Consider the following 15303-nt stretch of genomic DNA (forward strand, 5'->3'; position numbering starts at 1 on the left):
ATGACCCCCCGCCCCCCTTTGAAACATGGTACAATTATAGTAAGGGTGTCTAATGTGACATGTTGAAGTGTTTAATTTACACCCCATTAACGATCGCATGTTGGGGATGTGCAACTAGTTTTGACTGGATGTATCTCGGTATTCGATTATTGATGTCTTGACCAGACCTCCCTCATTTCAGTAAAGTTGGATTGAGGAAGCAACAACGAATCACTATTGTGATTATTTCTCCCTGTGTTTCAAGCGTAAATACAGGGTCCAACACTAACATAACCTAACACACTTCACACACTGTTGTTCAAAATGAGACAAAGGAATAATAAAAGGGCTGAAACAACCTCCGCTCGGACAAGGGTCAAGGTTCATAAGAAAAAGACTGAGTAAGTTGACATCTATAAATTGTTCTTTACGTCTGTCCAAAAACACGCATTGTGCAACATAATGACTAATATATGATGGACGTTTGCCCTCGTAATCCTCATTGCAAAGACGAATTATGCCACTTTTTTTGTTGTTAACTCGAACGGTGGTGAAACCTGACAGTTGTAATGCCTAGTAGCCAACAGCCTAGCAAGGTAAATAAATAAACGGGTGGCTTGGTGAGATAGGGATTGTCTAAATGTGTTCTATGTAAAACTGGATGTTAATGCTAATAGGTCTGGTCAAATTACAAAATAATAATAAAAGACAAAATAATAACTCGTGCACTGTGTTTTAATAGCTTACTTCAATCAGATTACATAATCAATTGCATTTATATATTATAAGATACATGTTGAGGCAGGCTACATGTTCACAGGCGATCACCTGCATTTTATTTCTTCAGGTTAAAGATGGTCATAAAATTAAGAAAACTAATAGTAATAATAATAATACATTTTATTTCAAAGTGCCTTCTTTGGTGGAGATGTATAGGGTCGAGAAAAAAATCTCCCTGAAATGAGTTCTTGGAATTTGAGATATCTTGGATGTTTCCCCCGGGAATGAAAAAATCAGTCATTTCACTCAAAACACTCTTCTTTCATATTAGAGTGATCACGCACTCATTAATGGATTGTTCATTAGCTTGAAACTGTCTAAAAACACCCTCTTTTGTGTGTTTGCCTCCAAACAATGTCAAACCGATTCCACCAAGAGTCTTGACATTGTCATCTCATCGTTAAACTCATCACCTCATTTTTACTGCAGTCACAGTAGAAATGTTTTATGCCTGTAGTATATCTACAGTATTTATGTTCTATTGTGTATCTTTGTCACTTGTATACATTTTTAGCCCGGAAAGGTCACCTATTTATCGACTGCTTTATGCTTTTAATTGAGCTGTAATACAAGTTTTTGGACTAGGAGGGTGGAAAAATATTGAAATAGATAGTATAAAAATCTATTCATCTATTTTTATCTACTAAAAAAGGCCCCTTCTGGAGAAATCTGGTTACACATGTACTGTATTTCATCTGTTTAGGTCCTGGTGGAAGAAGAGTTCATTTGCCCTGTTTGTCCTACTCATCTTGGTACCATTCACATTAATAGTGGGATGGGAATTATTCCAGCACATAGTTAACAAGCTTAGAAGTAAGTGGATTCCCAATACAGATATCCCTGTAAACACTTTATTTGCTTATAAAATGTATTGTCTTTGTCTTTGGTTTGCAGTCAAGGTTCCATTTTTTGTTGACCTCAGTCAACCTGTTGATTTCTCCCTAAATCACACCATTAATATGTACTTAACACCAGAGGAAGGAATCTCTCTTGGTGTATGGTGAGTCTAATTTTAAACGGTGATAATTTTTTTAACAAAGCAGATTTTAGCTTTGGCTTTTTTTGTTGAAATTTTCCAGGCACACAGTTCCTCAAAGTCGATGGAGGGAGGCACAAGGCAAGGATTTAGCATGGTACGAAAGTACATTAAATGATGGAGTTCCAGTATTTATTCATCTACATGGGAACACAGGTACAAGGTATGTTCGATTTGTACATTAGTTATGGTTAAACTCTAAAAGAGACACACACACACAACCATGATTTGTGCAAATTTTAATTCTCACTATTTCAACAGGGCAGCTACTCATCGGGTGGGAGTTGCAAAAATAAGTGATCAATGCCCCCAACCTATTGATTATCACTGAAATTATATTAGGAGAGCAAATATGACTTAATTTGTCAACAGGTATTGAGTTCCCTTGGGTACCATGTTTTGGTGCCTGACTACAGAGGTTGGTGAAAATGATTATCCTGATAATGAAACATGATGAAATGATTCATTAAAAACAGAATATTGATCAGATGCACGTATTCTATCCAAATTATTGCAGCAATCGTAATCTTAACATTGATCATCATAATCAGTCCAGCCTAAAGGAATTTATAGGGAGTAATTAGCAGTAAATTTTAAATCAGCCTTTTAGGCAGTGGAACGTCTGCTTTGCGTGACCGTCATCTAGTGGTAGTAAGGGGAAATTACGGCTTAATGCTGATGTCTGAATGACCCTTGACAGGTTTTGGGGACTCAAGCGGTGAGCCAAAGGAAGCAGGACTCACTACAGATGCCATCCATGTGTACAAATGGGTCAAAGAACGCAGTGGGAGCAGCCTGGTAGTCTTTTGGGGACATTCTCTTGGCACTGGGTGAGTTGGAGTTGGTTAACATTAACATTTAAGATTGACTGGATTTTGCTCCAAAAATTGTGGCAGAAAAATCACTCTTAACACATTCCATGCTACAGAAAAAATAGAATATACAGTAATATGCGATTGGCTGGCAACCCCCACCTATTGCCTGTAGTTGGCTGGGATAGTATAAAAATTATGTATTTTGTTCATTAAGGTTAGGTTTACAATAGACAAATTGTTAAAAATGTACATCTATTTTTTTCTCTAGTATTATATTGAACTTAACTACACTTCAAATTTATGTCACTATAACTGCATGTCTTTTACAGAGTGTCCACTAACACTGCAGTCAAACTAATAGAGCAAGGTGGGCTCAGTTACACTACACTAGCAATTATTAAGCACGAAATATGTCATTTTACTATGATTGTATCAGCAGGTATTGTCTTAGATGGCATTATTCTTGAAGGGACCTTTCATATGGCCAAAGAGAAGCTACCAAATCATATCTTTTCTTGGGTAAGTTTTGCCAATAGTTGTTACTCATTCAATTTCATGTTTATTATATGCAAATCAAAATATTGTTACAGACTTTGATTGTTTTTTTTGCATTTTCTTTTTTTAAGTATTACTGGAAAATTCCTGGCTGGGGATACTTTTTTCAACAACCGTGGGCTAAAAATGAAGTTATCTTTCCCACTGAAAACAAGTATGTTTTGAAGATGGACAATAATCATATGTTAAAAACAAAACATTGTAATTTGAGACAATTGATCGTCGCCTAATTGATGTGAATGTTTTATTCTGCAGTTTAAGAAAAATTAAAAGCCCGCTACTTTTCCTTCATGCGGAAGATGATCCTGTTCCCATTCAGAATGTTCAGGAAGTAAGACAATATGGAGCGTTTTAATGAACATCCCTCTAAAAAAAAATGCTATATAAAATATTGACTGTATATTTTCCTTCCAGTTGTATAAAGTCGCGGTGAGTACTCAGAATTCTGAGCGAGTCAAGTTTGTGTCCTTTGAAGGTTCTTTAGGGTATTTGCACAATGGATTGTACAAAGACCCCCGCCTGCCAGACATCATAAAGTAAGGAAACAATTCATACCTAATTTGAGTTAATATAAAAATATATATGTTAAGGAGTATATTGACTTGTCAATGCATTGTTTTTCTCTACAGAAAGTTTGTGTTGTCTTTGTAACATGGGAACACGCCTTCGGCTGTTGTTAAAATTCCGATGACAATGTAGTGTATGCTTTAAAGTATTCAAATTAGTACTTGCATTATATCAGATTTAACATATTATTTACGTGCTGATCATTGCCAACATCAGGTACTATAATTACGATAAGAAAAAATTCCAGTAGGTTGCCTGTAACTTTGTGATGATGCTTGAATAAAAGTGTAGTGTATGGATGTTTTTTTAAGAGATTTGTATGGTAATTCATTAATTGATCATTAAAAAATCTGTTATGTCAAATTAATTAGGAATTAAGCCAATACTCATTCAGGATCATCTTGTTTGCTTAATAAAAAATAAAATAACACCAATTACTGAATGTATTCTTTTTTCCATTGATCCTTTACTACTTACTTACTTTCATAGGTTCAACTTTTTGTTGCCCAAAATTTAAATTGCTCAAATTATTTGAAGCTGGCTTTGTATTAACAGAATGTGTTTGTTTTTCAAGTGGATTTGTAATTACCTGCAGACATAAATTGGGATTTTTCTGTGTTTTTCATTATTCATTTGTACTTATTTGCAGCTGCCAAAATTTGGATTCTTTTGTTGTTGTATTTGTCTATTTATATCTTAATAAACTACAAATATACTGGTCACAGTTGTTATATTATTGGACTGTGGACTTTATTGCAACTTTTGCAAAATTCAAATACTAGTTTACACTGTCTTTGAGTACAAATTAAATCTTAGAAAATGCGTGATCTTTTTATTGACGGTGATAGACGTCCAATCCATTTAAACTGCGAGGAGCTGGCAGGGAATAAAATTCGTTAAATTGCTACCAGCTCTCACGGTTCATATCAATTGGACGCAAAGTAGTACTTGTGATAAACTCATTTATAGAGTTTATATTGATTTTTTTTGCAAGAGACAACTGATTGGACGTCGATCGTCATCAACGGCACTGAAAATAATGGACAAGTCCAAGGATCGCTCGGACTAAGAACATTTTCCAGGCGTTTACATTGTTCTTTTTGTTTTGTGACGAGCAACGGATTGTTTGTCTAACGTGAAGCTCCGGTTTTGGAAGTCGGATGACGTGGCTGAAGGTTGCGGCTGATGCGCAGCCAGCTTCCTTACTCATCGTTATATTCAGCACTCTCCAACGTGGTTGGCTAAGAACAGTCACGTGACGCTCTTCGACCAATCGGAAGTGCATCCGATGAGGAATCGTGAAGCACTTACGCCATATGCGTAGAACGAGAGCGTCCCAAAAAATCGCCTCAGTCATACAACCAGGAAGAAGGTGGGATAGCTCTACTAAGCTAACACCCGATCTTTCGGCACACTTTCCCCGAAAAGAATGGGATCTTCCAGGTGGAGGGCGGCAGCTGCGGTGTTCCTCAGTCTACTAGGCTCCTTGTCACTTGTCGAAGCAGATGAGCACGAGCACACAGTAAGGCTGCGCGTCTAAGGCCGAAACAAGAGGGCTTTCCTCTCATATAATGGACGTTTGTGCTATGGGCAACATGCTAACCTTTCCCTTAGCCTGGAAGGGACGCCAGTGACAGCCGTCGTGTTTACATATTGCTTAGGATAAGTGAACTAAAAGGAGCATGGCCATTTAGCTAGCTAACCTGACAACGCTCATCGGCCTATGTGATTCTGCTTGGTTTGGTTAGCATAGCTGCTTAGCACCTCAAGCTAATTCGGAGCACCGGCCGGCGGAAGCGGCGCTCAAGTTTCACTCACAAATAAGTAGAGAAAATCCCGTTAAGGCCCCTATCGCAAAAAAAAAATGAAATAGCGTAACTAGGGATTTGGGCAAATAATTAGAAGTCATCATTTTTTAAAACAATGTTTTGTTTGCATTTTACAAGCCTGACAGATGTATTGATGGCCTTTTGTATTTCATTCAAAAAGTCCAACTAGAAATGAAGGTATAAGAGAATTGATAAATCCCATTGAATGTTATGATCCAAATTAGGAATAATTATAGTGGATTCTTAATGTTTTAGATTGCATCTTGGTCGTTTTTTTAAACAAATATAAACGACATGAACTTCCATGTACCTGACATAACCTCACATACTGCAAGTAATTGAATATGTAGACTTCAACCTAACAGGTAAAAATAAAAATGGATTAATTTTTCATCATCTGTCATCACTCAACACTCAAAGTCTGCTTTGTTGAAATCATCAACAACTAACCTATACTAACCACTGTGAGCTTGGAATTTAGCAGCTGTGGATCCCCAATGTTGTCAGTTTCAAAGCAAAAGACTTTGGCCCAGATTCAGCCAGATTTCTGTGAGGATCATTCCAAAATATGCCACAAGAGGCTATGTGGGGTTGGAATCACAAAAAGTAACATGTACGCATGAACAAGTGTTTTCGCAAAAGTCCTCCATAGCGACATCCCATTAAACACAAGTTGCCAAGAATTATTATTATTATATTTGCCAAGAAACATGCTTGTGAACACTAGTTTATTGGCAGGGCTCACACTAATCTCTAACAGGTGCGCTAACTAAAAAAATATATGCCTGATATGAATGAATGATTTGTCTTGTTTTCTATCCATTTAAAATAGTTATTATACTGTTCAAGAGTGTGTTGCAGTTGTCAGAAATTTGCAATGTGGTACATGAAAGTGGATTGCTATCACTACAAAAGTATTTGTCCTCAAAATCATAGTAATGTAACAAAAACAACATCTACATTTAAAACTGGATATACTACATGTTCCTTGGTTAACAGTGTTTATCTTTTGTCATAGGTGTATTAAACACAAAAACTTTCTTTCAAACTAAAAACCCTTGTTTTCCCATTCAGTACAGAGATAAGGAAGAGATAGTATTATGGATGAACACAGTAGGGCCTTACCACAACCGACAGGAGACATACAAGTATTTCTCTTTACCCTTCTGTGTGGGTACGAAGAAAACCATCAGTCATTACCATGAAACACTTGGAGAAGCTTTGCAAGGAGTGGAGCTGGAATTTAGCGGCCTTGACATCAAGTTCAAAGGTATCCAGCCGTCGCCCACACACATTTTATATGACGGAAGAATTACTTCTCTGACTCTTGTCTAACCAGGCAATTCCGGGCACTGAAGTAAAGTTTTAATTTTACACCATTAACAGAATACTGGCTAAAGGCAAAGAGGCTTTGCAAAATGTGATTGTCTTTATTTAAAACATGTTTACAAAAATATATATTAACGTAAATTAATGCAGAAATGCAATGTATGTAGAGGTTTGTGAGCCATTAGGAGCCTAATAACAGTTTTAGAAAATTATGAAAAAATGATTAAAATTGATAGATGTTTTCTTTTCACGTCAATTGATTAAAACAAAGATTCTTTTGGCACTACGTTGCCCTGAACATGTCAAAACATTTCAATCTATTTATAAGTTTCTACCACACAAAGGGAGTTGTCATCCGTTTCAACATTGCTGGGATTTTTTTTTTAGTATTTCCAAATGTTTTTACCCCAACCTAATTGGTTGCTGTTAGGCTGAAATAAATAAAAAATAGTTTGATTGGATTGCAGCTGTTAAAACAACTCAAGTCTTGAGCAATGTTATTAAACCAGTCATACTGTTTATGTTGAGCATCTTTTTTCTTTTTTAATGCTTCTAGATGAAGTGTTACAGGCAACATACTGCGAAATTGACCTGGATAAAGTCAAACGGGATGCTTTTGTGTATGCCATCAAGAATCACTACTGGTACCAAATGTACATTGATGACCTGCCTATCTGGGGTAAGTGACAACCAGAATTGTAAAAATACACATCACTACAATCTGCTTCTCCACGGTGTTACACACGCATGCTGTCTATACAATGTAAAATTCCATAAACTATGAAATATGTCTGGACCAATTTATTCATCGTTAGCCACTCTACCACCCCGTGGTTTCTCTCCAATACTATGGGAGGCAGTGTTTCATTTTATCATTTTAAAACTGATTATTGACCTTAGTTTTGCCATTGATTGGTAACTTTCGCTGCTCAAACAATAGCGTGAATGTCAGTTTAATAATGTTAGTATTGTAGGTTATGGGTGGAGTACATGTACATTGCCCTGTGTTGTTTACATACGATCAGAAAAAGGAAAGTAATAGATTATGGACTTTGTCCTTCCTACATCCACCCTCTTGTTTAATCAAATTTTAAGAGATCATTCCTCTTTTTGACTGGTTCCAAGATAGGGAAAAAAAAAAGAATTCGTTTGCATGGATAGAACCTTATTTTTTCCCTGCCTGTCTATGCCTAGGTTGGTGACAATAAAAATTTAACCGTGTTCATTTCTTGCCAGGTATTGTCGGTGAGGCAGATGAAAATGGAGAAGATCACTACCTTTGGACTTACAAGAAATTGGAAATCGGCTATAACGGCAACAGAATTGTTGATGTCAACCTAACTAGCGAGGGCAAAGTTCGACTGGTGCCTAACACAAGGATTGCAATGTCTTACTCTGTGAGTATCGCATTGTTATTTAATTTACATGGTTGAAATTATTGTTGGGCCTGGAATAGATCATGTAAAAGCTATAAATCATGCGTGTACAGGTCAAATGGAAGAAGTCAGATGTGAAGTTTGAGGACAGATTTGACAAGTACCTTGATCCATCCTTCTTCCAGCATAGGGTGAGTGAGTTAGTTGCACGTCTGATTTCGGTCATGTAACATGAGCATGATGTTAGAATGGCTTTACACATTTTCGCTGTCTGTTTTGGTTCAGGTTTAGCATTCTTTTTTACGTCAAATGTTAAGTATAAGGCAACCTTGAAATGTGTATTCAGGAATTAAAAATCTATTCGTGTCATTCTCTCATTCTTCTCAGATTCATTGGTTCTCAATCTTCAACTCCTTTATGATGGTAATCTTCCTGGTGGGTCTGGTGTCCATGATTTTAATGAGAACCCTCAGAAAGGATTATGCCAGATACAGCAAAGAGGAAGAAATGGATGACATGGTAATGCTTCTTGAGTGACAGCAACTTATTCTTGCAAATTGTTTTACATGCAAGTGTGATTTGCCTCAATAGGACCGCGACTTGGGAGATGAATACGGCTGGAAACAGGTGCACGGAGATGTTTTCCGTCCCTCGAGCCATCCGTTGATCTTCTCTTCGCTCATTGGTTCCGGCTGCCAGATCTTCTCTGTATCGCTAATTGTCATCATTGTGGCAATGGTTGAGGATCTTTATACAGAGTAAGTCTTCAATTCGGGTCTTTCAAAAATGCCAGATTTAGCTCAAAGTCCCCCAACAGCCCAGTGCTTTTCAATTTAATTTGAATTTGAACGAAGGAACATTGTCCTCTTCTTCAACGGTGAACAGTACTTAGGCCCTTAAACTGCCTTTTTAAAGCTGAATATATTTTAAAACCTATTTCCCACATGTTCAAGAGCTTTCAATCAATGTGCCCTGCAGGAGAGGATCAATGCTGAGCACAGCCATTTTCGTATATGCTGCCACTTCCCCTGTCAATGGCTACTTCGGTGGAAGCTTGTACGCAAAACAAGGAGGTAATGGTCATATATGAAACCAGGGATTTGCATTTGTATTGCAATTGTTTATTTTTTATTTTATTTTTTTAACTAATACAGGGAGAAGATGGATCAAGCAAATGTTCATTGGGGCCTTCATGATCCCAGCAATGGTGTGCGGAACTGCCTTTTTCATTAACTTTATTGCAATCTACTACCACGCCTCCAGAGCGATCCCATTTGGCACCATGGTGGGTTTACACAGATTTTCAAACGGCAATGTAGCAAAACATACAACTAACAATTTTTAAACGCAAAGGGACTCCTTTGACATGAACTCCATTTGCTGCCGTCAACAGCGAACCATGCATTTTTACTAGTTGGATCCCCAAATGAAAAGTTCAGAACTTTGCTTATATTATATTTAATTGCTTCATGAGCTCAAAAACTACATTAGCAACAATCAAATAGTAGTTGGAAATTGCCTTCAGTTATGCATTCTAAATAACAACTTGTTCTCTATTGCCCTCCCCTTTTGGGACAGGGATAGCTGTCTATTGCATTTGCACTGCAAGGGTTGACAGGGAAGGAAATGTGTCATTCGTTGCCATCCTCCCAGTTCAAATGGATTGGACATCTACTCGTGATGAACTCATTTCAATTCACAGCCACACCTGTGGGTGTGTTCACACTTGAGAACACGGATGCTCGTCTTCCGTTTGGGGTTGTTTATTTAGCTCATTGTACAAAGACTGCTTTAAAGCCAGCTCCATTCATCCAGTAGGCACGTAATTAGTAAGGCAAGGCACCAATTTTAACAAAGAAAAAGTCAATCATTTTTACACAAAACATTTTTTGCTCCATTGTCACTTTTTCATTACCATGTGTCCTCTTTCTGCTATGCATTTACATGAGTTGATCGCTTGTAGACGTCCAGTTGGTTTCAACGTCTACTTGTAATAAAATCTCCCACTTTTAACGGATTGGATGTCTATCGCTCTCAATGACAAATATGAACCCTATCTATGTATTTGCAGGTGGCCGTTTGTTGTATCTGCTTCTTCGTCATTCTGCCGCTGAACCTGGTGGGAACGATTTTGGGGAGGAATCTTTCCGGCCAGCCCAACTTTCCATGCAGGGTAAATGCTGTGCCAAGGCCAATCCCAGAAAAGAAATGGTAGGTGTGCTTTTTCAGAAGTAACCTTGGGGGTGCTACCAGGTCAGGCTCCGCTCTAAATTAATGTTTACAAAACCTCCGGCTTTGACTTAACAGTTGCCCAAAGGAAATAAGCTTTTCAAAATGCTATCATCTGTTGCCACTTTAGCTCAAACACAAAGAAAACGTGGGAATTCTTGTTTCATTAGGTTCATGGAACCAGCTGTCATCGTCTGTCTTGGTGGAATCCTTCCTTTCGGTTCCATCTTCATCGAAATGTAAGTCGACATCCCGAGGGAGGTTAGGATACTTTAGTGTTATCATCACTCAACACTTCTTCTCTCATCAGGTATTTCATCTTCACATCTTTCTGGGCTTATAAAATCTACTATGTATATGGCTTCATGATGCTGGTGCTGGTTATCCTTTGCATTGTGACTGTGTGTGTCACCATTGTGTGCACGTACTTCTTGCTTAACGCAGAGGACTACAGATGGTGAGCGTCTCGTCTGCTGGCAATTTGTCAAAAATATCTTTTAACTGTCACGTTTGTTTTTAACAGGCAATGGACAAGTTTCCTGTCTGCTGCATCCACGGCAGTTTATGTTTACATGTATTCATTTTACTACTATTTCTTCAAAACTAAGTGAGTTTTGAGTCTGATTTTTTTTTTTATGTTCATATGTGGTTAGAAATAGTCCTAACTCAATCTTTTTTTTTTAAATTATTTAATATTTCAGGATGTACGGGCTGTTCCAGACATCCTTCTACTTTGGTTACATGGCTGTGTTCAGCACTGCTCTCGGAATCATGTGTGGTCAGTCCTCTTTCGTGTTCTCAATGAAAAAAGCGCTAATACGAATTGATGACGCATTCGAATGAACGTGCGTTTGCTCGTTTTTAGGTGCAGTTGGATACATGGGAACAAGTGCCTTTGTGAGGAAGATATACACAAACGTGAAAATAGACTAAAGCAGCACGGCAAGGTGAATCATGGTCACGGAATCGCCTGCGTGTATCCTGGAAGATGGCCGGCACACAACATCCTTTATTAGTTTTCTTTCTTGCAAAGAGATTGTGAGAATCTCACTTTGTACAATGTAGTTTTCCATTTTCTGAATGAATTTCAAAGCTGCAACATGGAGTGATCAGATGCAAGGCTGCTGATGAGGCATCAAATAAGGTTCTGTTTTTATCACTTGCTTTCATACAGATATTGGGGGCAAATGTTTAAGGCTTATGTGGCTTCTCTTCCTAACCAGTCCCACCTGAGACCAGGCTACATACATGTTTATGGATGGTATAGTGCAGCTCTCTTCAGTGAAGAGGCCTAAGTATATTTGAAAGCCTTTATTTGTTCTATTGTGTCAGAATAACGGAGTTGGCTTTGCGCCCATATTCTGACTTGATTTCTATTTTGTATTCTTGAAGTCAATTCACAGTACCGTTAGTGCACAGTGCAGTACTTTGTTCCCATTTCCTTCCACGTCAGGAAAGTTGCTGTCATTCCCCTATTCTGTCGGCTCTAATTTTCCTGTTACAGTGATTCATCCATTTGAAATGTTCAATTCCTGCTGTGGTTCACCGTGGGCGCAAGAATTGAGGGCTGGATCAGCAGTTGAGGTACAGTATCAGACTTAAAAAAAAAATGGACGGGATGCTATCCCCAGGTTCAATCTTCTTTTCTTAACGTTGGGTTTGAAGTATGTCTACATGTAAAGATAATATATGTATGAGGGGAGTGTATATAACCTTAATGTACCTTTAGATGTAGATCCCAAAATGTTATTTTTGTTGTACAGATTTACAATAGGGTGGGTTTTTTTTTCTTCCAGTTTTTAAAAAAAAACAAAAAACGAATCAGCTGAAGACAAAAAGATATGTTGTGCTTGGGGTGGGGCTGGTGGTGCCGTTTCATCTTGCCTGAAATTGCATGGGGGTTTATACCAAACCATCGAGTGATCAAATTGTTTCACTGACAGGATCAGCTTCACAATGGAAGGATGCATTGTGGAGGCAGGCTGGTCCGCTTTCTTTCACACTTGATTTCTTGTTATTTAAAGCTTTAAAAAGGCTCCACATCTCATTCGTCCTTATTTTGTTACCTAACACGCCACGTGTGAATGTCAAAAGGAACAAGCTTTGTTTTCACGTTTTTGTAGAACTAAAGTACCCCTTGTCTACATAACCATATGGAGTGGTGCGGTCTTTAAAAATTTAATTTTACCTTACATATTGTTTATATACAGTATGTGGCCTACTTGTACTTCATTATTTTTAATTCTTCCACACTGAAGTTGATTTTGACACCTCGTGTATCAATGTCAGATGAGACATTTTCATCCTGCATATTGTTGTAAAAAGGAAATAAAACATGTTTATGTACAAGGGTTGTGACATTATGCCTTTCGTCTTACCAGCTAGAGTAGCATTTTTATTGCACACGAGACTAGTAACATTTGTAGATTATTTTCACATGCATTAAGTTTTATTAGCATGTTTGCCCATGTCACAGTGCATTAAAAAGAAAATATAACATGGACTTTTAATGCTTAATCAGTTGACTTTCTCAAAGTATTCTTTGGATCCTGTGGGGGTTGGTTTGATCTAAAATAAAAGAAAAATGATTTTTCAATGCAGCGTTTATAAACAAGGCAATTAAATGAGTAGACTCAAGAATACTATTCACTCACTGTTGGTGATTTCGGGGTCCAGCTAGCTGGACACACTTCACCATGGGTCTCCACAAACTGGAACGCTTTGACAAGGCGAAGGGTCTCTTCAACACAACGACCCACAGGCAGGTCGTTTACACTCATGTGCTTCACTATACCATTTGGATCGATGATAAACAGACCCCTAAATAGAATGTGGCACAGAAATGTCAAATATTACAAAGACATGAGCAATATATATTGAGGGGGATGCCGCAGTACCTCAGAGCAATGCCTGGATTTTCCAACAGCACACCATAATCTCTGGAAATCTGCTTGGTGAGGTCAGCAAGCAGAGGGATATGAATCTTTCCCAAGCCACCAGCCTTCAACACAAAAACACTAATTAAGACGGACTAAAACTTTGACTTTGGTCAATGTAATGCCGTGAGGAGATATGCATTTCATTTTAATATCGCATTTGTTAAGACTATTAATGCATAGTTGAATCATCACTTGTAAAACAACTGCTGATTTTGGTGTCATGTTGAACTCTTTGTCCTTCACAGAAAAGCATACCTTGCGAGGGGTGTTAATCCACGCCAAGTGTGTGAAGTGCGAGTCCACAGAAACGCCCACTACTGCACAGTTGATGTCATGGAACTCATTCGCCTTGTCGCTGAATGAGATGATTTCCGTCGGGCAGACAAAGGTACTAAAATAAAACAAGATTTACAGTATATAACTAGGGCATTGGAGATTCTGTTCATTGCTAATATAAACTTATATATTGGCTCATATTTGCTTTGCTATGTATTTTTCTATAATGTTTCTTATGTTTTTTTTTTACATCCGCCGTCAAATGTTTAGAGACACTTCAGTCACATGATTGTCTCAAAACCGTCTTACGTTGATGGCCTCCTAAAGTAGATGCATGTATAATGACTAGATGGTCATTATGGATATATGGGACATTGTGAAGTTTTTCCAGATGGCGTTTTAGCACTCACAAATCTAGTGGGTAGAAGAAGAGGACCAAGTATTTTCCGTTGAAGTCAGCAAGGCTCATCTCTTTGAAATCTCCATTGTAGACAGCTGTGGCTTTAAAAGCAGGCGCAGGCTGTGTGACAGCGGGGATGAATCTGCAAGTACCTGAAAGAATGAACACATTTATACCCATTATTGCACTCTGAACTACATCTAAATTGAAAGATTCTTCAGAGTGGTCTTATGAGAAATGGGCAGGTAACATGCGTACTGGTAGAGAGGCAGGCCTTCTGGAGTGCAGGAACAGATGCAATTCTTTCCGTCGCAGCCACTCCATGCTGATATGGTCTTGCGATCCTTGCCTGGAAAATGACAGCCATGAATTACACATGGACTGCTACTTCAGCAGGCAAAACAGACTACTCTTGACAATCTTGTGACATTATCACAATTGATGAAAACATGACTTTTGCACACAAACATCAAGGCAATCCTCTTTAATTACTTTATTTAATATATAATAATACCTGGATCAAATGCTCCACGATTAAAGAATAAAATGATGCTCTAACTAAAGTAATTCATAAGAAAGTACGAATTTTGAGAATTTGTATTCTCCCAAAAAATAAATCAATGATTGAAATATGATCAACAGCAAGGACATTTTATTACAATATTTTTTTTATGATTAAGCGCTGCCCTATCTCTTAATTTCAGTTTCGTAATCTCGGAAATGCGGCAAATCCTGGAGGCAAGCACAGCGACTGACAGACCAGTTGTATTATTGACTATTTGACACGTTCCTGGCAAAAAATCTGCCAGTTTTCTTTTAGTTTTTTTAATTATCTTATTTTGAATATTACATTAAGTATACACGACACTCGCTTGAAAGAGGTCATGAACAGGTTGCACGCTAATATGCGACACGCAGTATGTGGCGCTCGTTCGAAAGCACGTCTGAATAGAATTCATTGCAGACATTACGCGTAAACAGCAAAAACATAACAACAACAAATAGATAACACATTTCAACAAAAAGTTGTCAACTCACAGACGTCCTAAGTAGTCTGCCAATGCTGGCTGCCATTTTGGATGATGTCAGAATGGGGCGTTTGAATTCTACGTTGTCGCCGTATAAATGTATTTTGCTTGTTATTATTGTAGATATTTATATTGTTCCGGAAAATGGACTATAGACAAAAATAA

The 15303-nt window shown here is 37.9% G+C and overlaps 3 protein-coding genes across 4 annotated transcripts; 2 read left to right on the forward strand and 1 right to left on the reverse strand.

Annotated features, from left to right (window-relative positions):
- The first annotated feature begins 68 nt into the window (after positions 1–68).
- On the forward strand, positions 69–4174 carry LOC144084643 (lysophosphatidylserine lipase ABHD12). Of its 2 annotated transcripts, none has more exons than XM_077613261.1 (13): positions 69–380; positions 1463–1572; positions 1654–1759; positions 1839–1958; positions 2057–2087; positions 2168–2213; positions 2496–2625; positions 2940–2977; positions 3047–3129; positions 3237–3319; positions 3421–3496; positions 3580–3701; positions 3795–4174. In XM_077613261.1, the coding sequence occupies exons 1-13, from the start codon at positions 304–306 to the stop codon at positions 3814–3816; spliced, it is 1044 nt and encodes a 347-aa protein (XP_077469387.1). In that variant the 5' UTR covers positions 69–303; the 3' UTR covers positions 3817–4174. The 2 variants fall into 2 exon arrangements, with proteins under 2 accessions (XP_077469387.1, XP_077469388.1); XM_077613262.1 differs by having other exon boundaries at positions 73–380; positions 3050–3129.
- An 856-nt stretch (positions 4175–5030) lies between these two features.
- Positions 5031–12844, forward strand: tm9sf3 (transmembrane 9 superfamily member 3). Its single transcript, XM_077612670.1, has 15 exons — positions 5031–5254; positions 6636–6831; positions 7447–7569; positions 8127–8287; positions 8380–8457; positions 8654–8785; positions 8858–9024; positions 9245–9339; positions 9421–9551; positions 10338–10477; positions 10666–10734; positions 10806–10952; positions 11019–11102; positions 11197–11273; positions 11361–12844. The coding sequence occupies exons 1-15, from the start codon at positions 5162–5164 to the stop codon at positions 11426–11428; spliced, it is 1761 nt and encodes a 586-aa protein (XP_077468796.1). The 5' UTR covers positions 5031–5161; the 3' UTR covers positions 11429–12844.
- A 78-nt stretch (positions 12845–12922) lies between these two features.
- On the reverse strand, positions 12923–15291 carry prdx3 (peroxiredoxin 3). The gene is made up of 7 exons (XM_077612674.1): positions 15149–15291; positions 14369–14459; positions 14121–14262; positions 13690–13825; positions 13393–13496; positions 13150–13315; positions 12923–13063 (listed from the first exon to the last, which is right to left on the reverse strand). Exons 1-7 carry the CDS (start codon positions 15182–15184, stop codon positions 13013–13015), a joined length of 726 nt encoding a protein of 241 aa, XP_077468800.1. The 5' UTR covers positions 15185–15291; the 3' UTR covers positions 12923–13012.
- Positions 15292–15303: the final 12 nt, after the last annotated feature.

The sequence above is a fragment of the Stigmatopora argus genome, chromosome 11 (genome assembly GCF_051989625.1).
Source record: "Stigmatopora argus isolate UIUO_Sarg chromosome 11, RoL_Sarg_1.0, whole genome shotgun sequence".
Taxonomy (NCBI): Eukaryota; Metazoa; Chordata; class Actinopteri; order Syngnathiformes; family Syngnathidae; genus Stigmatopora; species Stigmatopora argus.

Excerpts from the sequence above, each read along its gene's own strand:
- prdx3 (XM_077612674.1), bottom strand. The coding sequence starts at position 15,184 with ATGGCAGCCAGCATTGGCAGACTACTTAGGACGTCT. Across the intron at positions 14,263-14,368 it reads GAAGGCCTGCCTCTCTACCA|GTACTTGCAGATTCATCCCC; the intron begins GTACGCATGTTA and ends TCATTCTTTCAG. Across the intron at positions 13,316-13,392 it reads AATCCAGGCATTGCTCTGAG|GGGTCTGTTTATCATCGATC; the intron begins GTACTGCGGCAT and ends CATTCTATTTAG.
- LOC144084643 (XM_077613261.1), top strand. The coding sequence starts at position 304 with ATGAGACAAAGGAATAATAAAAGGGCTGAAACAACCTCCGCTCGGACA. Across the intron at positions 2,214-2,495 it reads TTTGGTGCCTGACTACAGAG|GTTTTGGGGACTCAAGCGGT; the intron begins GTTGGTGAAAAT and ends GACCCTTGACAG. Across the intron at positions 3,320-3,420 it reads ATCTTTCCCACTGAAAACAA|TTTAAGAAAAATTAAAAGCC; the intron begins GTATGTTTTGAA and ends TTTATTCTGCAG.
- tm9sf3 (XM_077612670.1), top strand. The coding sequence starts at position 5,162 with ATGGGATCTTCCAGGTGGAGGGCGGCAGCTGCGGTGTTCCTCAGTCTA. Across the intron at positions 10,953-11,018 it reads AACGCAGAGGACTACAGATG|GCAATGGACAAGTTTCCTGT; the intron begins GTGAGCGTCTCG and ends TGTTTTTAACAG. Across the intron at positions 11,103-11,196 it reads TACTATTTCTTCAAAACTAA|GATGTACGGGCTGTTCCAGA; the intron begins GTGAGTTTTGAG and ends TTAATATTTCAG.